Here is a 20,593-nt window from a genome sequence, read left to right as displayed (position 1 = left end):
GTTGTTTTGGCGGGTCTGGGCTGGGGATTCGAACCCGCCACCTTAGGTGTACGTGGCTGGCGCCTTAGCCGGTTGAGCTATAGGCGCCGAGCCCAGTTTTTCTATTTTAGTAGAGACAGTGTCTTGCTTTTGCTCAGGCTGGTCTCGAACTCATGAGCTCAACTATCTACCCACCTGGGCCTTCCAGAGCAATAGCATTACAGGTATGAGCCACTGTGCCCAGCAGAAATCTGCATTCTAATTAAGTTCCTCCTGTCATTCTTAGTAAAGGGAGTGGTTTTTATCCAGGTATGTACTTTTTGTTTATTTTAAAGCCTCCGGAATATCTGGGACTACAGGTGCATGATACCGTACCTGGCTATTATTTTATAAATAGACTGAAACCCAGAATAATTTGCCCAAGACTGTACAGTGGTTAAAGGAGCAATATTTACCTGAGGTCTGCCTGGCTCCAGAGACTATGTAAGCTCTGTGGCTGGAACAAAGGATTTAAAGGAATGTGGGAACGTTGCTTGGGGGACGTCTCAGAGCCTGGGCATCAGATAAGGAATAGGTTAGACAAAAAGTGGTAGAGATATTTACCAGTTATGCCATTGGGGGATCAGGGACCCACTCTCATTAAAGGTGCGTTAAACCAAAAAAACTATTATGATGTAATATGTATTCATTTTAAACAAAAAGGGACCAGGCTTAGTGGCTCATACCTGTAACCCCAGTACTTTGGGAGACTGGAACAGAAGGATCACTTGAGCCCAGGAGTTTGAGACCAGCTTGGGCAACACAGTCAGACCCCCGTCTCTACAAAAAATTTAAGAGCTAGCCAGGTGGGCTTGGCACCTGTAGCACAGTGGTTATGGCACCAGCCACATGCACCAAGGCTGGCAGGTTTGTGCCCAGCCCAGGCCAGCTAAACAGTAGCAACTGCAACAAGAAAATAGCCAGGGGGTGGCGCCTGTGGCTCAGAGGAGTAAGGCACCAGCCCCATATGCTGGAGGTGGCAAGTTCAAACCCAGTCCTGGCCAAAAACCACAAAAGAAAAAGAAAGAAAGAAAGAAAATAGCCAGGCTCAGCACCTATGGCTCAAGTGGCTAAGGCGCCAGCCACATACACTTGAGCTGGCGGGTTCGAATCCAGCCAGGGCCTGCCAAACAACAACAATGGCTGCAACCAAAAAATAGCCAGGCATTGTGGTGGGTGCCTGAAGTCCCAGCTACTCAGGCGGAGGCAGGAAAATCGCTTGAGCCCAGGAGTTGGAGGTTGCTGTGAACTGTGATGCCATGGCACTCTACCCAGGGCAACAGCTTGAGGCTCTGTCTCAAAAAAAAAAAAAAAAAGAAAGAAAGAAAGAAAATAGCTGGGCATTCTGGAGGGTGCCTATGGTCCCAGCTGTTTGGGAGGCTGAGGCAAGAGAATCGCTTAAACCCAAGAGTTTAAAGTTGTGTGCTGTGACGTCATAGCACTCTACCAAGGGTAACATAGGCTCTGTCTCAAAAAAATAAAATAAAGCTATCCAGGGTCAGTGGCACCTATGCCTATAGTCCCAGCTACTTGGGAGGCTGAGGTAGGAGGATAACTTGAGCCCAGGAGTTTGGGGCTCCACTGAGCAATGATCATGCCACGGCACTCTAGTCTGGGCAAGAATGAGACCCTTCTATCTTAAAAAAAATAAAAGTAGGCTAGGTACAGTGGCTCATGCCTATAATCCTAGCACTCTGGGAAGCCAAGGCAGGTGGATCACTTGAGATCATGAATTTGAAACCAACCTAGGGCAGCACCTGTGGCTCAAAGGTATATGGCGCTGGCCCCATATACCAAACATGGCAGGTTCAAACCTGGCCCTGGCCAAAAGAAAAAAAAAAAAACTGCAAAAGAAACCAGCCTAAGCAAGAGCAAGACCCCATACTAAAAAATATCCAGACATAATCATAGGTGCCTGTAGTTCTAGCTACTCAGGAGTCTGAGGCAAGAGGATTACTTGAGCCCAAGAATTTGAGGTTGCTGTGAGCTATGACGCCACAGCACTCTACCCAGGGTGACAGAATGAAACTCTGCCTCAAAATAAATAAAGAAACAAAACACAAGAAAAATCGCCCCCTGACCTCATCACCTAGTGATAACTTGTACTCTTCTTTAAGTGTTACATGCATCTCTGAGCATAGTTTTTAAATGGAATCATACTGTATGTAGTTTGTTTTTTTGAGACAAGAGTCTCACTTTGTCATCCTTGGTAGAGTGCTATGGCATCACAGCTCACAGCAACCTCAAACTAGCTCTTGGGCTTAAGCGATTCTCTTGCCTCAGCCTCCCAAGTAGCTGGGACTACAGGCACCCACCAAAACGCCCGGCTATTTTTTGTTGCAGTTGTCATTGTTGTCCCACTGGCCCAGGCCAGGTTTGAACCCACAAGCCTTGGTGTATGTGGCCGGCGCCATAACCACTGTGCTACAGACACTGAACCTGGCTAATTTTTTTGTTGCTGTTGTTGATTTAGCTGGCCCAGGCTGGGTTCGAACCCCTCAACCTGGGTGTATGTGGCCAGCGCCCTACACACTGAGCTACAGGCTCTGCCTGTATATACTTTTTAAAGGATCTGTTTATAGAGTTTGCTTCTTAGTAATAACTTTCACATGCATATGGTTAATGTTGCCCATAAGAAGTCATACCCAAATATGAACATTATTATAGAGTAGTGGTTGTCAAACATTAGCAGGCATCAGAACTACTTACAGCAAAAGTTGGTAAACTTTTTCTACATAAGTGTGGACTGTAAATATTTTAGGCTTTGGGGCAGTACTTCTGTTGAAATTACTCAACTCTGCTGTTAACAGGACACAAGCAGCCATAGATAATAAGTAAACAAATGACATAATGTCATGACAAGTGACATGGCTGTGCTCCAGAATTTTATTTCCAAAAACAGGCAGTAGGGTAGATTTGATCCATGGGCCATAGTTTGCCAAACCCTACTTTAGAGAAGGGAGTCCCTGAATGTTTATTGAGTGCCAATTATGTCTTTCAGGCACTCGATATACATAAGGAAACAGAACAAAGATCCCTGCCCTCATGGAGCTCCCCTTCTATTGAGCTCCTCCACAGGGTGTCCTGAAGGTTGCCATACATACATAGGGGAAAAGGAAAATTGTAGCTAAATGTTCCTTTCTTTACCAAATATTTCTCTACATGTTGACATATAAATATAGGCTGGGCACAGTGGCTCACACCTGTAATGCTAGCACTCTGGGAGGCCTAGGCAGGTGGATCGATTGAGCTAAGGAGTTGGAGACCAGCCTGAGCAAAAGCAAGACTCTACTGAAAATAGAAAAATTAGCTAGGCATTGTGGCAGGGTGCCTATAATCCCAACTACTCTCGAGGCTGAGGCAGGAGGATTGCTTGAGCCCAGGAGTCTGAGGTTGCTGTGATCTAGGCTGATGCCACAGTACTGTACTGTAGCCTGGGTGAGACTCTGTCTGGAAAAAAAAAAAAACTTTTACAAAAAATTACCAGGCTCGGACGGTGCCTGTGGCTCAATGAGTAGGGTGCCAGCCCCATATACCAAGGGTAGCATGTTCGAACTCGGCCCCAGCCAAACTGCAACAAAAAAATAGCCAGGCATTGTGGCAGGCGCCTGTAGTCCCAGTTAACTCGGGAGGCTCAGGCAAAAGAAGTGCTTAAGCCCAAGAGTTAAAGGTTGCTATGAGCTGTGATGCCACAGCACTCTACTGAGGGTGACATAGTGAGACTCTGTCTCAAAAAAATAAAAAATAAAATAAAATAAGACAGTAAGGATAGGCCACATTCAGTGCATGAGATTTGAGCAAAGGCATGAAGGAGGTGAGGAAGTTAGCCATGTGAATATCTGAGAAAGAGAGTTTCAGGTGCCAGGAACAGCCTGTGAAAGGCCCTAGGTAGGAATGCCCAGTGTGTTTCAGAAGGCCAAGATCAATGTAGGTAGAATGGAGTGAATAAGCAGCCAGAAGTTCACTGTTGACTTTTGGGAAATTTCTGTGGCTCCCTTGGATCCTGTGGGCAAAGTGCTTCTCCACTCTTTAGTAACCTGCTTTTTCTCACTTAATAGTTTAAGACTAGCCACAGGCGGTGCCTATAGCTCAGTGAGTAGGGCGCCAGCCCCAGCCAAACTGTAATAAAATAGACAGACGTTGTGGCAGGCGCCTATGGTCCCAGCTACTGGGGAAGCTAAGGCAAGAGAATCGCCTAAGCCCAGGAGTTGGAGGTTACTGGGAGATGTGTGACACCACAGCGCTCTACCGAGGGTGATAAAGTAAAACTCTGTCTCTTAAAAAAAAAAAAAAGACTATTTTGCCACGGACAAATATTAGGCTGTCCTTTAAAGCCACACAATGTTCCATCACTTTTTTTGTATATTTATATTTATTCATTATTTTTATGATTTCCTATCAGTGGATTTTCAGGCTGTTGCTAAGTTTCTTTTTTTGTAGAGACAGTCTCACTTTATCACCCTTGGTAGAGTACCGTGGCATCACACAGCTCACAGCAATCTCCAACTCCTGGGCTTAGGCGATTCTCTTGCCTCAGCCTCCCAAGTAGCTGGGACTACAGGTTCCCGCCACAACACCTGGCTTTTTTTTTGTTGCAATTTGGCAGGTGCTGGGTTTGAACCCACCACTCTCGGTATATGGGGCCAGCCAGGGCCCTACAGACTGAGTCACAGGCACTGCCCATGTTGCTAAGTTTCATCACTGTGATAGCACTATAGTGAACATTTGAGTAAATTTTGGCTGATTTCAGTATTTTTCTAAAAGTAAGATTGCTGAGCCAGAGTGAAAAAAAAATGTAAAGACTTATAATGTGTATTTGTCAGACCAACTCCTTCAGGTACCCCTTTCCTGCCCCTTCCTGCCTTTCACACTGTGGCTCATGGTTCCAGGCTCAAGCACGGACATCAGCGAGGACTGGGAGAAGGACTTTGACTTGGACATGACCGAAGAAGAAGTACAGATGGCCCTTTCCAAAGTGGATGCCTCTGGTGAGGTGAGTGGGCCTAGTTGGCTAGAGGGAAGTAATCCCAGTAATCCCGGGGTCTGAGAATTCTCTCTACCATGCCCAGCCCTTTAGGGGGATCCCTGCTTCTATCTGAGGTGGCAGGTTGCAGGAAGGGGTATCCTACTCAGGCCCACAACAGTTGTCATCAGCAGGTTCTGCTTCCCCTCAGTTCCAGGGTGGGTGGATGTGAGAGTTCCTGATTTTCTTAGAAATACAGATGTGGAACCTTGCCCAGACCTGACTCATGGTCTCCAGGTGTGGGGTCTGAGCAAATTCTTGGCCTTGGAAACAAAAGACCAGTGTGATCAAGTTACTTCACCTGAGCCTGCTTCCTCATCTAACACATCAAGTTGATTATGATAAGGCCTGGCTTATTATAAGCTGTAATAAGGTTAATGCATGTAGACACATTAGGTATAGTGCCTGGGACATAGCAGATATGAGAGATAAACACTCTAAACCCATTCTAGTTACTAAACTCAGGGAGGCCTTATTACTCTTTGTTCTCTTCACTGCCTCCCAGCATCAAGAGTGGGTCAGTTTGGGCTGGGCATGTTGGCTTACACTTATATATTACACTCTGGGAAGCCAAGGTGGGAAGAAAGCTTAAGGTTAGGAGTTTGAGACCAGCCTGAGCAAGAGCAAGAGCCCATCTCTACTAAAAATAGAAAACTGAGCCAGGCATGGTGGCAGGAGCCAGTAGTCTCAGTTACTCGGGAGGCTGAGATAGGAGAATTGCTCAAGCCCAGGAGTTTGAGGTTGCTGTGATGATAATGCCATGAACTCCAGCTCTAGCTGGGGTGGTGAAATAAAACTGTCTCAAGAAAAAAAAAAATGGGGTCATTCTGAATGAGAGGCTGGAACAGCCTAAAGTTCTTAGTGAGGCTCCAGCCCAGACATCTGATTCCCATCAGCGTTATTTCCACTGTCATACAAGAACCACACAATCGGGCGGCACCAGTAGCTCAGTGGGTAGGGTGCCAGCACATACACCGAAGCTAGCGGGTTTGAACCCAGCCTGGGCCAGCTAAAATGACGACAACTGCAACAAAAAAAATACCCAGGCATTGTGGTGGGTGCCTGTAGTCCCAGCTACTTGGGAGGCTGAGGCAAAAGAATTGCTTGAGCCCAAGAGTTTGAGGTTGCTGTGAGGTATGACGCCATGGCACTCTACCAAGGGCAACAACTTGAGACTCTGTCTCAAAAACAAAACAAAAAAAAAGAACCACACAATCTTTTCTTCATATAACTCATGAATCTGCTAGAAAGAGGTGGACACAGATTAGAGAGACATTTGATGGCCTTGTTTTTTATAATGGGAAATGGAAGCCTTGGGAGAAGATAGTGACCTACTCAAGAGTATTTCATACCTGTGTTCCTCATTATACCCAGGGCAGAGAAGGCCTAGGGTGCCCTTTCAGGCCACAGAAGCTTACTGGCTTTCTGTAGCTTTCAAGTCTGGCACACAGTATACCTGAGTAGTCATTCAGTAATCTATCATATCAGGGCTCAGATGACAGCATGCCAAGAGTAGTAATGAAAAAATTCCCTGGGGACTTCATCTGGGAATTAGGGTGCTGGAGCCCTTGTGATGACCCATGAGCACCTATAGTCAGTTCACTGTCAGTCACACTTTTGATCACAGTACCACTCGCAAGTTCTCTGCCTCAGAACCATGGCCTTATCAGCTCAGGAGGAGAGAAGTTCTTGGCCGGGCGTGGTGGCTCACGCCTATATTCCTAGCATTCTGGGAGGCTGAGGTGGGTGGATTGCCTGAGCTCACAGGTTCGAGATCAGCCTGAGCCAGAGTGATGCCCCATCTCTAAAAAATAGCCGGGCGTCTGGGCAGCACCTTTGGCTCAAAGGAGTAGGGCACCAGCCCTATATACTGGAAGTGGCAGGTTCAAACCTGGCCCCAGTCAAAAATTGCAAAAAAAATAGCCGGCGTCATGGCTGGTGCCTGTATTCCCAGCTACTTGGGAGGCTAAGGCAAGATAATCGCTTGAGCCCAAGAGTTTGAGGCTGCTGTGAGCCATGACGCAATGGCACTCTACCAAGGGCGACAAAGAGAGGCTCTATAGAGACCCAGAGAGAAGTTCTCCATAAGGGACTGACTTAGCTCCTGTAGGGCAGGGCATCACCATGTAGTATCTGGTGTTGGTTGGTGGAAGCTTTTCTGTTGGGTCTGAAATAATCAGAGCAACAGGTCTACCCCCAGGCAGAGGGCAGCTCTGCTCCCCAGACACATTGTAAGGGTTTATGCTCATAGTAGGGGCAGGATGTGGCCTGGGTGGTAGGTGGGAATAATTTTCCAGAAACGGAGGCAGCTCTGCTCAGCAAGGGGAGGTTGAGTCTGGGCTACTCAAAGGAGTAAATGTATATTTGTGCTCTTCCTTATCCCCTCCCATCTGCAGCTGGAAGATGTAGAGTGGGAGGACTGGGAATAAAGGGAGCCAGAGTGAGCTGCTCCCCTACCCACAGCACTTCCCACCTCCCTTGCTCATCTCAGCTTGGCCCTGGAAGACACTGAGAACTCTCCCCAAATCTCTTCTGCCAGCCAGAGCTCTGGGCACAGATTATGGGTGACTTCCTGCTGGCCCTTTGGGCCTTTGCTCACAGTTGGGAAGGGGCTCTCTAAATCCAAGTCAGGAATTCTGACTTGTGCCAACCACAGGATGACCTAAGAGGGAGAAAACCTACCCCCTTCACCAGAAGAGCCTACATTTCTCTGCTGAATACCCACTGTTCCGGGGGACTCTTGCTGGGAAGTCCCAAGGGATAGCTCCAGCTCTTTCACCTGTGTAGACAGAACCTAAACCACCAGTCTCTTGGAGGAAGCTGAGAAAATACCACACCCTCTTCACCTGTAAGCAGGCAGTGATGGCCATGCCACCTGGCTAGAGGGAAAGTGAACACATTTTGGTTCCTATCCCAGTGGTTAAGAGGAGCTCATCTCTGGGAAATTTGCCTCTCTTGAGACTCTTCTCCCTCCCAGGCATTTTCCATTCCTGGAAAAATTCCTTGGGGTTCAGAATCTAGAGACCAAACCATGACCCCACTTCCTTCATTTTCTCCAGCCCATGCTGTTATATCCCCATGCCTTTCCTAAGGCTTGTTCACATCAGATGCACCCAAGTCCTTAGCCCAGCTGTGCCACCTGCAAGAGTAGTTAGCTCTTGCATTTCTTCCCCTCCCTAAAAAGGGAGGGGACCACTTCAGGCCCTTGTGTGCGTTGCCTGGCAATGGATACTTTGTCCAACCAGCTACCCACCTCGACTCCCCTGTAGCTTAGGACACAAGCCAGCTACCAGCGGTACAGAGCAGTGATCAAAGCAGAGTACTTACAACTCCAGTGAGCCCAGCTTTTCCGCCTCAACCCTTCTGCATCTTGAAGGGATATGCTGGGAGTGACTTTTTGAGATGTTCAACAGGCTTCTGCAAAAGCTCTTCTTCCTGAAGACAGACCCAGCCTTTGTGGCTCTCACCCTCCTCTCTGGAAAAGCTGCACCTCTCTTGGGGGAATGAGGGGCCGCAGGAATCCCTGGAGACCCTGGTGCTTCACGATGCTGCTCTGGTGATTCTTGTACATAATCTGGTGTGTTCACCAATGATTTAAAGGGATCGTGGTCAGAGACACCAAGAGAATGGTGGTCACTTCCACTTCAAACCTTCAGTGAGGGGGTGGGATGGAGAGAATGCTGAATCTTTTTTTTTTTTTTTTGATGGGATGAGGTTTTTCTCTTTGTAATTATTTCTTTAGTTTAATTAACCTTTTGTTGTTTGTGCAATATTATATATTTTAAATTATAATGCATTTCCCCAGAGTATTTTGTAGCCGAGAAAAGAAAACAAGGAAAAAAGAAAAAAGATTCTAACAGCTGTTAGTTTTATAATTAAAAAAGAAAAATGAACTTTGTCCTGAACCTTTTACAGACTTGCCGTTAACAGCATTAAAGTGATTGAGCAGAAGCTGGAAGGTGTCTGGGGATCTGTTTTTCCCCCATGGCAGTTGTACTGGGACAGGGCAGGACACATGCCATGCAGCAGTGGCTTCCTGCTTGGAGCCAAAGACAGGGTGTGGGAATAGCCTGGGTCTAGAACAGGCATCCTCAAACTACAGCCCGCAAGCCACATGTAGTCCGCTGGGTGTTTTTGCTGTCGCTGCCTGTCCTGCTTAGCAGCCAACTCGTCCTGGGGCCCGCAGTCCGGCCCTCCAACAGTCTGAAGGACAGTGAACTGGCCCCCTGTTCAAAAAGTTTGAGGACCCCTGGTCTAGAGAAAGTCCCTGTCCTCATCCCAGATTCAGTTTGCTCTTTGGGTTGAAGAAGGGACAGGGCCACTAACAGGCCTCTCAGACAAGGAGCCAGGAAGCCATTTCTACCCAATGCTTCTACTTTTATTAGGAAAGAAGTTGCAGCAACAGTGGTTCCAATTGCTCTTGGCCATTTTTCTCCTCTCTTCTCGCCTCTCCTTCCCCCTCTCCTCTCCTCCCCTCTGCCTGTGTGTATAGAATTCTAGGGTCTACTTTAATTAACTTTAAACACCTGTATGAAAATCACTTGTCAGCCATAATAAAAGGGAAGTCTGAATGAGACCCTTTAGTTCCGGGAAGATATTTAAAGGGGAAAAAATACTAAGTCCGGGGAGGGTATAATTAAGTTTTAGGATAAGTAAACTTAAAATATATATATATCACCATTTTAGAAGCGGGTTTTTGGGTTTGCTTTCTCCCCTTGCTTTATTGGGGAGGACTTGCCATTGCTTTTATGAAGTGCTTGCTAGCCATGGATGCCAACTAACTTCTTCAATTGAAGGCCGGAGAATCATGTCTGGTTCCAGGAGCCTCTTGAGCAGGTCCTGGCATTCGGCCGAGATGCCCAGATGAGTAGGGAAGGACACCCCCTTCTGCTGTTGCCACAGCATCTTGGGAATGTCTGTGTCGTCAAAAGGTAGGCTGGCACAGAGCATGACATAGAGGACCACGCCCATGCTCCAGACGTCACCCTTCTTGCTATCGTGGGGAATGCCCTGCAGCACCTCGGGGGCGGCATAGGCTGTGCTGCCGCAAAAGGTCTGGCTCAGCTCCCGGCGCAACTTGGGCAACACCTTGGCAAAGCCAAAGTCAGTCAGCTTCAGGTTAAAGCCCTGCAACAAGGCATTCTCACATTTGAGGTCCCGGTGGGCCACACCACAGCCATGGCAGTAGCGGATGGCTTCGACCATCTGACGGAAGAGGGCCTTAGCCCGGCTCTCAGGCAGTGGCCCCCCATTCAGCACGCAGTCAAAGACATCCCCTCCTTCAGCCAGCTCCATCACCAGGTAGATTTTACCGTCGGCAGACTCCAGCATCTCATACACCTGGATGATGTTCTTGTGGTCCAGGGTGCGGACGATCTGGAGCTCCCGAGGCAGGAATCTCTGGATAAACTCTGAGGAAACAAGGGGAGGAGAGATGAGCTATCAAGATCAAAAGGCATAACTCCTTACTCCTGTCTCCTGCCTTTCAGCTTCTGTCTGCCCACCATGCCTGGGTCTTGTTTCTTGGCTCCCTTGATGGTCTTAAGTATGTCTGGCTGCTTGGACATTGCAGAATGTTCACTTCTGTTATTTTTGTAATTAGGTGGGGTTTTTTGTTTTTTTGTTTTTTTTGAGACAAGAGACTTACTTAGTCACCACAGTGCCATAGCTCACAGCAACCTCAAACTCTTGGGCTCATGAGATCTTCTTGCCTCAGCCTAGTTAGATTGTTTTTTGGGGTTTTTTTAGTCTAAGTCTTGCTTTGTCACCTGGGCTAGAGTGCCATGGCCTCAGCCTAGCTCACAGCAACCTCAAACACCTGGGCTCAAGCAATCCTGTTCAGCCTCCCACGTGGAAATTACATACTACAGGTACATACCAACACCATTGGTTACATTTTCTATTTTCTGTAAAGATGGTCTCACTTGGCTCAAGCTGGTCTTGAACTCTGGACCTCAAGTGATCCTCCTGCCTCGGCCTCCCAGAGTGCTAGGATTGCAGACATTGACCCACCATGCCCAGCTAATTAGCTTATTTTTTGAGACAACTATTCCCTGCTAATCTGAGGGACCACTTTTGAGCAATCTGTGAGACCACAGATATCAGGGTGCTTTGAGGACTTTTAGACAAAGCTGTTGAATCTCAGAAGGCCTGATTGGCCCATAGAGTGGTGAGCCACTTCCTCCCAGCGCTGCCTCCTGACCTTCAGCTCTCTCTCTCTGAGCCCTGCCTGCCTTCTCATCTCTACTGGCCTTGGGGCCAACTCCTGCCCTCTGCCAGGACTGGCTGTGGCCTCTGCCTGTCATCTCTCCTCTGCTGGAGTAAGAGAAGCCTGGCCGGCTCAGATTCTTCACCTTGCACCACTTTAATCGGGTTTTGGAGGGTGTGATGCTGGACTCCCAGCACCCCTTTGTTCCCCAGTAACCTACTTCAGACCCCAGATATAGGGGCTTTCCTTGGTTCCAGACTGGAAGGGAAGAGGGAATGATCTTTCTGACTGGAGGAAGCACCCACCCACCTCAGCCAGCCCTCCCTTCCTCCAAAGGGGCCCCAGCTCACCTTCTGGCCCTCCCATCTTGTCTATAATTTTAATTGCCACTTTTCTTTGGTGTTTTTTGGAAAATGCTTCTTTGACTTTTGAGTAGGTCCCTTCCCCAATGGTCTTGCCCAGCTGGTACCCATTGGAGAGCAGAAAGTCCTCCATGCTGTCTAGTGCCTCCTTCCTTCCTATCACCCTCTCAGCTCATGCTGCCTCTGCGAGGCAGCTCTACTCCACCATCGCCCTTGGCCTGCTTCTTTTCCCCCCAAGGACTTCATCCGCAGCCGCCCCCAGCGCTAGAACATTCTCCGTCTGGACACAGCCGCGGGTGGTGGGGAGGGAGAGGACCAGACATTTTAAAACTCTGGTCCAATTGTGATGTAAATGCTGTGTGACCCTTGGCCAAAATGGGCAGTGCCCCTACCTGCCCTCACCACCACCACCAAACCCAACACAGGTTAAGTCACCACCGCCTCCGCGCCCGCGTGGAGGGCACTCCGGGGTGTCTGCATGGGGCAGAGATGCCTCTCGGCGCGTTGTCCTCACCTCCTGCACCTCCATGGGGCCGCTGGGAGTCTCCCCGACCCAGTCTCGAGTAGCCATGCCAAGAACCTCCAGCTCCCAGCTCCGGCCGGTGTTAAGTGCCCGGCCAGCCTGGGGCGCCAGGGGAGTTCCCCGGCGGGAGGAACGAGCTCTGTGAGGTCACCGCGCCGCAGTCCGGGTCACAATGCAGCCGTCCCGCTCGACGCCCGGGCCCGGATGCGCTGCAGACACCTGCCCGGCTCCGCCTGGACCGGAGCGTCCTCCCGCGGCCAGGGCTCGGGCAGCTGCTTCCAGCCTGGGACCGGCCTCGGCCTCTGGCAGGTGAGCAACGACCCAGGGGGGGCGAGCGCGGGGAGGGGGGCCCCAGCGGCCTGAGAGCGGCCTGACCGCCCCTCCCTGCGCAGAGAGCCCCGGGGCCTGGACATGAGTGCCCAGGAGCCCCCGCAGGGTCGAAGATTCCCCATTGAGGCGGGAGACTCCCCTGGCCTTGCCGCTGCCCCCGAGTCCCAGGACAGCCCGGAGCCTGTAGCTACAGAGCACAACCCGGTCAGGTGAGGCCGGCGCCCCCCTCCCCGCGGCCCCGCGCTCCGTCCCACTTTCAACCCCAGGGCTCCCTGGCGCCACGGTAAGGTCTCCACATCCACGCCCGCACCCCTGGAGTCGTGGGCGCACCCCCAAAGGATGGGCCGGGCTCCCGCCTCATTGCTTCGCGTCACGCCTGGATTTCCCCAGGCCGCTTCGTCGCTGCCCGGGCTGCCACTGTCTGACGCTGCTGCACGTGCCCATCGACGTCTACCTGGCCATGGGCGGGAGCCCCGGGGCCCGCGCCACCTGAGTGCGCCTGCGCACGGCGGCTCCGCGGGAGCCGGGCGGGGACGAGGCCGCCGCGGGCCACCACGCTGAGGTCGCACGCGCCGAGCACGAGACAATGATGCACATTTTAAAATAAAAGAATGATGCACATTTTAATAAAGCACAGCATAAACTGTTCTTTCCACTTCGGGCTGGCCGTGTGTGTCTGTCCATCGGATCGGGCCCACCAGCTGCTCTGCCCCAACCAATAATGCTTTCCTTTCCGCTGCCTCCTCACGCGGGTCCAACCCCAGGGTCCATCCTGCCAGGTCACCTTACTCTCGCTGGGTGCCACCTCCCTTCCCCCATTTCTTGCTGGTCATGACCCCTTTCTGGGCGATTTTTCCCCTCAGACCCTGCCCTTGTCCTTCTTTCTTCCTTAACCATCTCCTTGGTTCTCCAGCAAAATTCACATTACTGTGCTGGCCGCTAGCAACCCAAAAGAGCTTAGGACTGGAGGGAGAGATAGACAACGTAGAATAAAAGGAATGGCCACCCACACTAGGTCCATTTAATTCTCCAAAGCTGAAATTAGTTTCTGCCACCTGCTCTTTGTGGCCCTGGGCACCTCTGGCCTTGTAGGAATTAGGAGCCACCCAAGCCATCCCGAGCCTTGGTTTGTCCTTAGGACTGTTGGGAACACAAGACTGGGGGGAAAAAACCATTTGAAAAACTTTGGTTTCTTAACTTCCTATTCTACAGGATGGGCCTAGCCCCCACTTCCCATCTCCCAGATGATAGGTGATGCTAGCACACTCCTCATTCCATGCAATCAGTTTTCACCAACACTTACCCCTTCCCCATGCTAGGTGTTGAGAATCCAAGACTGATCCTTACCTTGCCTGTTCTTTGTTTCTTCTCCCAGGAAAAGCCACTAGGCTAAACTCTAGGCCTTAGTTTAAGTCCTGATTCTACCATTCCCTAACTGTGCAATATTGAGCTAGTTAGCATCTCTGAGCTTCCACATTCAAATCTGCAAAATGGGATTAAGGAGACCTGCCAGAAGGTTCTAGTAAGAGCCTGTGCTTACTGGCTTGGCGCCTGTAGCACAATGGTTACGCGCCAGCCACATACACCGAGGGCGGCGGGTTCAAACCCTGCCCAGGGCCAGCTAAACAACTTCAACAAAAAAATAGCTGGGCATTGTGGTGGGCGCCTGTAGTCCCACCTACTTGGGAGGCTGAGGCAAGAGAATCACTTAAGCTCAAGAGTTTGAGGTTGCTGTAAGTTGTGATACCATAGCACTCTACTGAGGGCGACAGAGTGAGACTCTGTCTCAAAACAAAAAAGAGCCTGCGCTTACAGCATCAGGCTAAGCCAGCACTCAATAAACAAGGGAGGCTGCTACTGCTGTCACTCCTACCTTTGACGTCAAGGGGCAGCAAAGAGCCAGAGAGGCAAATACTGTCCCCCTAGGTATTGGGTAATGTCCAGCCCCAGAAAAGGCTAGGGAAAGTCCCTTGCCTCTCTCTGCCAGCTTCATAGCAATTCTGCTCAGGAGTCTAAGAACTTGGCAGGGGAGGGCATTTCCAGGGGAATCCCTAGGTGGAAAAGGCAAAGCTGCCTCCCTCATTCCAGAGGACAAAGCTGTCCCCAGACCCCAGCGCAGGACCGCCAGGTCCCAGCCTTATTCTCTGGGCCTGAGGAATAGGGAGGGGCAAGGCAAAGGGAGATGTTTGAATCATTGCCTTCCCTGACTTCTTTCTTAGACACCTTATTAGCCAATCCCTCCCTAAGGGACCCCCTTTTAGAAGGAGGGGGCGAAGTACAGATGGACCCCCCCAGGTTGCCATGGAGATGGCAGAGAAAGGGTTGCTGTATCGCCATGGCAATAATTGACGTCAGCACTACCCTTTCCCACTGCTTGATGTGAGAGGGGGACAGCCACCCCAACTGCAAGCAGATTCCCCACAAAGCCTCCTCCCCTTCCTAGGCCAATCAACCAGGGGGTCTCCAGGCTTAATATAGCACAGGAGTTAAAAGCACAGACTCTGATGTCAGTCAAACCTTGGTTCAAATCCTCACTCTCCCGCATCCTAGCTGTGTGAATTTGAGCAAGTGCCTTAACCCTTTGAAGTCTAATAGGTGCACTGAGGAGAAATAGGTTCTGTGCCTTATTACATGAGGATTACATGGGACTGTACATGTTACAGTAACTGGGACCTGCTTATGGGAAGCACACATTGATGGTAGGGACTGTCAAATGTCCTGCTTAGCATCTTAAGACTTGTCAGGGGACTGTGGCCCTTCAGATATAGACTCACAGACCCTAAAGGGCACCTGGGACTTGACAAGAACTGGGACCCAGTGTTTGAGTATCTCAGGATTTGGGGGTCTCAGGGGTGGAGCCAGAATCAGTGGAATTTCCAGGCTCTAAGGAAACTCCAATGTCACTTTCCCTGAAACCTCATCACATCCAGACTCTGACCCAACTTCCTCTTTCTTCTCCCCTCTGGCTTGTCCTAGGCCTTCTTAGCGGCCTTCTGCCTTTTGGGCCTCCATCTGCACCCCTAAGAAAGAGGATGGATGAAGAACCATAGGAAGACACCCAACAACCTGACACCAGGTAGAACAGGGGCTGGATGCTACAGGGTATGGGTGGCCCAGCTCCCACTACCCTCTCCTCACCCACCCTGAGAGGACCAGAGTGAATATCAATCCCTCCCTCTTCCCAGGCAACCACAGTTCATCCTGCCCCAATTCCATTGCCACCACCCTGAGTCAGGGCCCATCACTATTCATCTGGAAAATTCCAGTAGCCCCAGTTTGGGTATCCCTGCTTCCTTCCTCTCTTGATTCCCCCAATCCAGAATTATTTTATAAAGCCCACAAGCCCAGCTGTGCCGCTTTCTCACTTAAGTCTCAATGCCAGGCCTAGTGGCTCACTCCTGTAATCTCAGCTCTTTGGGAGGCCAAGGTGAGAGGATCACTTCAGGCCAGGAGTTTGAAGCCAGCCTGGGCAATATAGTGAGACTCCATCTCAAAAACAGTAATAATAAAAAATAAATAAATCTCATCAATGGCTTCTTCACATCACTTATCCAGCCACATTGGACCTCTCTCAACTCCTCACAAAGTATTCTTGAAACCCCCAGCACACTGTTCCTTCTGCCTGGAATATCTTCCCTCCCGACCCCAGCAGCCCCTCAGATCTCCACCCTGACCATCCTTCCTTCCCCTCCCACAGCACCTGCTGGTACCACTGTGCTCCTTTCTGTGAACATATCTGTTCCTTTATACATATTTAATGACTTCCCCATCACACTTCAGATTAACTGGGGCCAAGGGATGAACTATGCTATCCTGACATCCCTGAGGCCTAAAATGGGAGGACGGTTCAGGAGTCCTCAGGTTGACTAGCTAGTGATGGCTGCTTGCTAAGTGCACAGAGGAGAGACCCTGGTGTCATGAGAAGGAATAGCAGAGCTACCTACCTGCACGGTGGGGCGGGGTGGGGGGTGGTGGTGTCAGGAATGGCTCCCATGGGAACTAATGCTTGAAGTAAAGGATGAGAAGCAGTTACTCAGGCAAAGACATGATGTTGAGGAATGTCCCCAGCTCTGGGAGTAGTATACGCCATAAGTAAACACTGTGCTGAAAACACTGTGCAGGGGTACTGCTCATGTTGTTTTTGTTTTTGTTTTGAGACAGGGTCTTGCTCTGTTGCTTGGGCTACAGTACAGTGGCATCATCATAGCTCACTGCAACCTCAAATTCCTGAGCTCAAGCGATCTTTCTGCCTCAGGCTCTTGAGTAGCTGGGACCACACCAGGCTAACTTTTCTCTTTTTTTGTAGAGACAAGTTCTTGCTATTTTGCTCAAGGCTGGTGTTGAACTCCTGGCCTCAAGGAGGCTCCTGTCTCAACCTCCCAAAGTGCTAGGATTACAGGTATGAGCCACCTTTCTGGGCTCAATGCTCATGTTTTGGAAAGATAACCCAAGCTGCCCTGTGGGAACAAACCACATAGGGAATTGAGAATGGCAACAGGGAAACAAGTCAGGAGGCTGTTACAGCCTCCAGGTAAAAGGTGATGGAGCCTCAGATCAGGTGGTGGTGGTGGAAATGAAGAGAAGCAGTGGAATTTTAGGTATGTCCTAGAGAGGACAGGTTGTCATAGCTACTTGAATACGAAAAAGGAGATTAAAGGGAGAATCTAGAACCAAACGCAGATTCTGAGTTCAGGGAACTGGGAAGTGGCCAAGCTGGGGAACATGGGAGAGAGGGCAGGTGTGGGACGTGTTTCCCATGTGGTGAGGCATCCAGCAGGAAGGGTATGGGTGGGGAAGAGGGCTAGGTTCAAAGAGAGCAGTCTCTGATAAGCGGGACACTGAAGGTATGGGAACTGACAAGACTCCAATGAGACTCCCCTGGAATAGACTGTACAGGACCCAGGAACAACCATTATTAGGCTGTGAGCAAAGGATGAGAAATTTGCCAAGTAGCAGCAACTAAAGTAAGCAAGAAAATCAGGAGGGCACAGTGTCCAGAAAAACAAGGGCCCCAAAGTACCTTAAATAGGAGGGAGTATCTGTGTCAAAGTCAGCCACTGCCAAAGGGTCAAGTCAGATAAAGACTCAAAAGTATCCCTTGCATTTAGCAACAAGGAGGTCAGTAATGACCTTGGTGAGCTGTTCCTGTGGGATGGTGAGGGAGGAAGCCAGATTACAGGGGTTGAGTGAGGAATTGGAAACAACATATGTACACAACTCTTCCAAGAATGTTGGCTGCAAAGAGGAGTTGAGGAAGGGCTTTCTGTTTTCAAAGATAGGAACAACTAGAAGCTGTTTGTTTGCTGATGGGAAAGACCCATCATGGAGTGAGAGGTTGAAGATAGAAAAAAACGGGAAAGGATGAGAGGAGGGAGATTCCCCAAGGAGAAAAAAAAGACTAGATCCCCAAATATGGCTGCATAATGGGGGGGGAGGGCAAGTCAGGGCCTGTCTTGGGCTCTGGGGGCTCAGAACAGCTGCCCACTCTCCCCGGCAGCCAGTGTGAGTCACTGTGGGGGAAATAAGCCAAACTGGCAGTGTGGGAAGGGGAGCTGGGCCAGCACGTTCCTCAGGATCCCCAGGGGGTCAAGGAGCAGGGCCTAGCCTGAACTCAGGCTTTGAAATCCATGCTCTGAGGACAAGGGCACAGAAGGGTTGTTTCAAGCTTTATAGGGACAGGCAGAGATATAGGAAGTCTGGGTTTTCTTTTTAGTTTTTCTCTGCCCCTCTCTGAACCTGTTTCCCCTTCTGCGAAGGAGTGGCTTCCAGGGGTCCACAAACTTTTTTTGGGGGGGTGGGGAACAGAGCCTCAAGTTGTCACCTTGGGTAGAGTGCTGTGGCATCACAGCTCACAGCAACCTCCAACTCCTGGGCTCAAGCAAGTCTCCTGCCTCAGCCTCCCAAGTAGCCGGGACCACAGGTGCCCGCCACAATGCCTGGCTATTTTTTGGTTGCAGCCATCATTGTTGTTTTGGCGGGCCGGGCTGGATTCCAACCCACCACCTTAGGTGTATGTGGCTGGCGCCTTAGCCACTTGAGCCACAGGCACCGAGCCAACACAAACTTTTTAAACAGGGGGCCAGTTCACTGTCCCTCAGACCACTGGAGGGCCAGACTGCGGGCCCTGGGACGAGTAGATTGCTAAGCAGGACAGGCAGCAGCGGCAAAAACACCAGGCAGGCTGGATTAATGTCCTCAGCAGGCCGCACATGGCCCACGAGCCGTAGTTTGAGGACGCTTGGTTAGACTTTTAACTGGGGGGCAAGGGAGTGTCAGAACTTTGCAGACAACTTAGCTGGTCCTGGAGCCCAGCAGATCATCCATGGCCTCCAGGTGAGAATACTTGAACTAGAGTCAGCTGAGGAGCTGAAATTTATAAAGTGCAAGAGATTAGGGTAGAAAAGGCACTTATACAGGACATGGGGAGTAGGTGGTGGAGTGCTCCTAATCCTGGGAAAAGAGAGGCCCTTTGAGGTGTGAGTTCTGCCTGAGCACCTTCAAGGTGTGTGAGCAGAAGCTGGAGGCCCCTGAGTGAGCTGGGAAGGGCTTCTCCAATGGGCAGCTGACCTTCCTGCCCACCGCCCCCTCTTGCTGCCTCTGCCTGTCCTTGCTTTTCTGTCCTGTGGGTGTTGAGAGGAGTGTCTCTGAGGAACTTGGAGGTCTGGTGACTAGCCTCCTCCCATTGATGCGGCTGGCGGGGACAGACCATGCACTAGACCTTGCCTGCCCCACCCTGCTCTGCCAGCTGACGCCTCCTTCTAAAAACAGGCGGCCCGAGGGGACGATAGGTTTTCAGCACACACATACACACCCCCACCGCCAACCAGGTATATTAAAAGAGGCCAAAGCCGGGCCAGGCAGGCTGGACACTATGTTATTCACTGAGACTGCCCAATTCGTGGTGAATTTTCTTCTGTCTCGGTGAGGCTCAAAGGAAGGGATAATGGGCCCTGATCTGACAGCAGGAGCTGGATGCGCCCAGGTCCTTGGGGAGGCTCTGGTTGGGGGCTTCAATCACCCTTCCCTCCACTCTATAATCCACCAGGAGTGACCCTCCTCGTCCGATCCGAGGCGGCCCCCTCCGCTGAGCCTGTTGTGCCTCCTGCGGGTGACCGCCGCCTATTTCTCCGCAGGCGGCCTCGGGCCACGCCCCCGCACCGCCTAGACCGGGAGTTGTGTTTCTGGGGCAGCCGGGGCCCAGCCTTGCCGGAGCCCGCCGCTCGCCGCAGCCTGGGTGACTACTGGCTGAGCCCGCAGCGCCGCCACCAGCCGGGCACCGCCTGGCGCTGGCCTGCGCGCAACCTGTTGCTGCTTCCGGGGGCCACCGGCCTGGCCGACGTGCCCTCCGCGCGCTGGCCCAGCTGCTACGGCGCGCGCCCGCGCCTCACGTGAGTGCACGGGGATGGGGGGGCCCTGAGGGAAGGGGCGGCCCTGAGGGAAGGGGCGGGGCCTGCGGGAGGGGCAGCTCCTCAGAGCCTAGGACCCGTGCAGGGGTGAGGGCGGAGGGGGCGGGACTGGTTGTGAAAGGTGGGACCTGGGCCGACCCAGAGCCGGAGGACCCGGCCGGGCTAGATGCAGTGGGTGCAGACCGGGAGGAAAGGGAATCCATGCCCCTACCCTGGCTGCCTAGTTTTCCCTCCCTTCAGATGGAAGCACCGGTGGCAGAATATTAACTATCAATTCCTGGGCAAAAGGAAGAGACACCTGGTTCCCCTGCGCCCGTGAGAACCGGTGAGGGGCGGGGCCAGAAGGGGCGCGGCCGATGGGCGGGGCCTGGTGGGGGGAAGGGCGAGGCCCGAGCACCCGGTTGCTCCGCGGTAGTCACAGCCTTCGAGGCTCAAGAACCAGATGTGGTTGAGCCGCAGCTTGAGGGTTTTTTTCAGCCAGACGTGGGTCTCTGTGGGATTATTCTTACCCGCCCTTTGCATAGTTTTTACTTTCTTTCTTTCTTTTTTTTTTTTTTTTTAAGAGACAGAGTCTCTTGGCTCGGCGCCTGTGGCTCAGTCGGCTAAGGCGCCAGCCACATACACCTAGGGTGGCAGGTTCGAATCCCCAGCCCAGGCCCGCCAAACAACAATGATGGCTGCAACCAAAAAATGGCCAGGCGTTGTGGCGGGCGCCTGTGGTCC

At 51.3% G+C, this 20,593-nt stretch overlaps 3 protein-coding genes across 4 annotated transcripts in view; 2 read left to right on the top strand and 1 right to left on the bottom strand.

Annotated features, from left to right (window-relative positions):
- BSDC1 (BSD domain containing 1) overlaps positions 1-8,996 on the top strand; it is a 36,376-nt gene extending 27,380 nt beyond the window's left edge. Inside the window, exons 10-11 of one of the 2 annotated variants that reach the window (XM_023507766.1) lie at positions 4,908-5,011; positions 7,438-8,996. In XM_023507766.1, coding sequence (XP_023363534.1) covers positions 4,908-5,011; positions 7,438-7,470 — 137 coding nt within the window. In that variant the 3' untranslated portion in view covers positions 7,471-8,996. Of the gene's footprint in view, positions 1-4,907; positions 5,617-7,437 lie in introns of those variants that run through there. The other variant, XM_023507765.1, reaches the window with a different exon arrangement.
- Positions 8,997-9,721: 725 nt separating this feature from the next.
- On the bottom strand, positions 9,722-12,132 carry TSSK3 (testis specific serine kinase 3). The gene is made up of 2 exons (XM_003801252.3): positions 11,600-12,132; positions 9,722-10,452 (listed from the first exon to the last, which is right to left on the bottom strand). The coding sequence occupies exons 1-2, from the start codon at positions 11,742-11,744 to the stop codon at positions 9,788-9,790; spliced, it is 810 nt and encodes a 269-aa protein (XP_003801300.1). The 5' UTR covers positions 11,745-12,132; the 3' UTR covers positions 9,722-9,787.
- A 28-nt stretch (positions 12,133-12,160) lies between these two features.
- FAM229A (family with sequence similarity 229 member A) lies at positions 12,161-13,119 on the top strand. The gene is made up of 3 exons (XM_003801253.3): positions 12,161-12,443; positions 12,527-12,673; positions 12,855-13,119. Exons 1-3 carry the CDS (start codon positions 12,307-12,309, stop codon positions 12,955-12,957), a joined length of 387 nt encoding a protein of 128 aa, XP_003801301.1. The 5' UTR covers positions 12,161-12,306; the 3' UTR covers positions 12,958-13,119.
- The last annotated feature ends 7,474 nt before the right edge of the window (positions 13,120-20,593 follow it).

The sequence above is a fragment of the Otolemur garnettii genome, unplaced genomic scaffold (assembly GCF_000181295.1).
Source record: "Otolemur garnettii isolate 467f Iridium unplaced genomic scaffold, OtoGar3 scaffold00204, whole genome shotgun sequence".
Taxonomy (NCBI): domain Eukaryota; kingdom Metazoa; phylum Chordata; class Mammalia; order Primates; family Galagidae; genus Otolemur; species Otolemur garnettii.
This window is presented reverse-complemented; position numbering and strand designations above follow the sequence as displayed.

What these genes read in the sequence shown, in the direction of transcription:
- TSSK3 (XM_003801252.3), bottom strand. Translation starts at nt 11,744, where the DNA reads ATGGAGGACTTTCTGCTCTCCAATGGGTACCAGCTGGGCAAGACCATT. An exon ending in CAAGATGGGAGGGCCAGAAG is followed by an intron (nt 10,453 to 11,599) that starts GTGAGCTGGGGC and finishes TTGTTTCCTCAG; the next exon opens with AGTTTATCCAGAGATTCCTG.
- FAM229A (XM_003801253.3), top strand. Translation starts at nt 12,307, where the DNA reads ATGCAGCCGTCCCGCTCGACGCCCGGGCCCGGATGCGCTGCAGACACC. An exon ending in CCGGCCTCGGCCTCTGGCAG is followed by an intron (nt 12,444 to 12,526) that starts GTGAGCAACGAC and finishes CTCCCTGCGCAG; the next exon opens with AGAGCCCCGGGGCCTGGACA. An exon ending in ACAGAGCACAACCCGGTCAG is followed by an intron (nt 12,674 to 12,854) that starts GTGAGGCCGGCG and finishes GGATTTCCCCAG; the next exon opens with GCCGCTTCGTCGCTGCCCGG.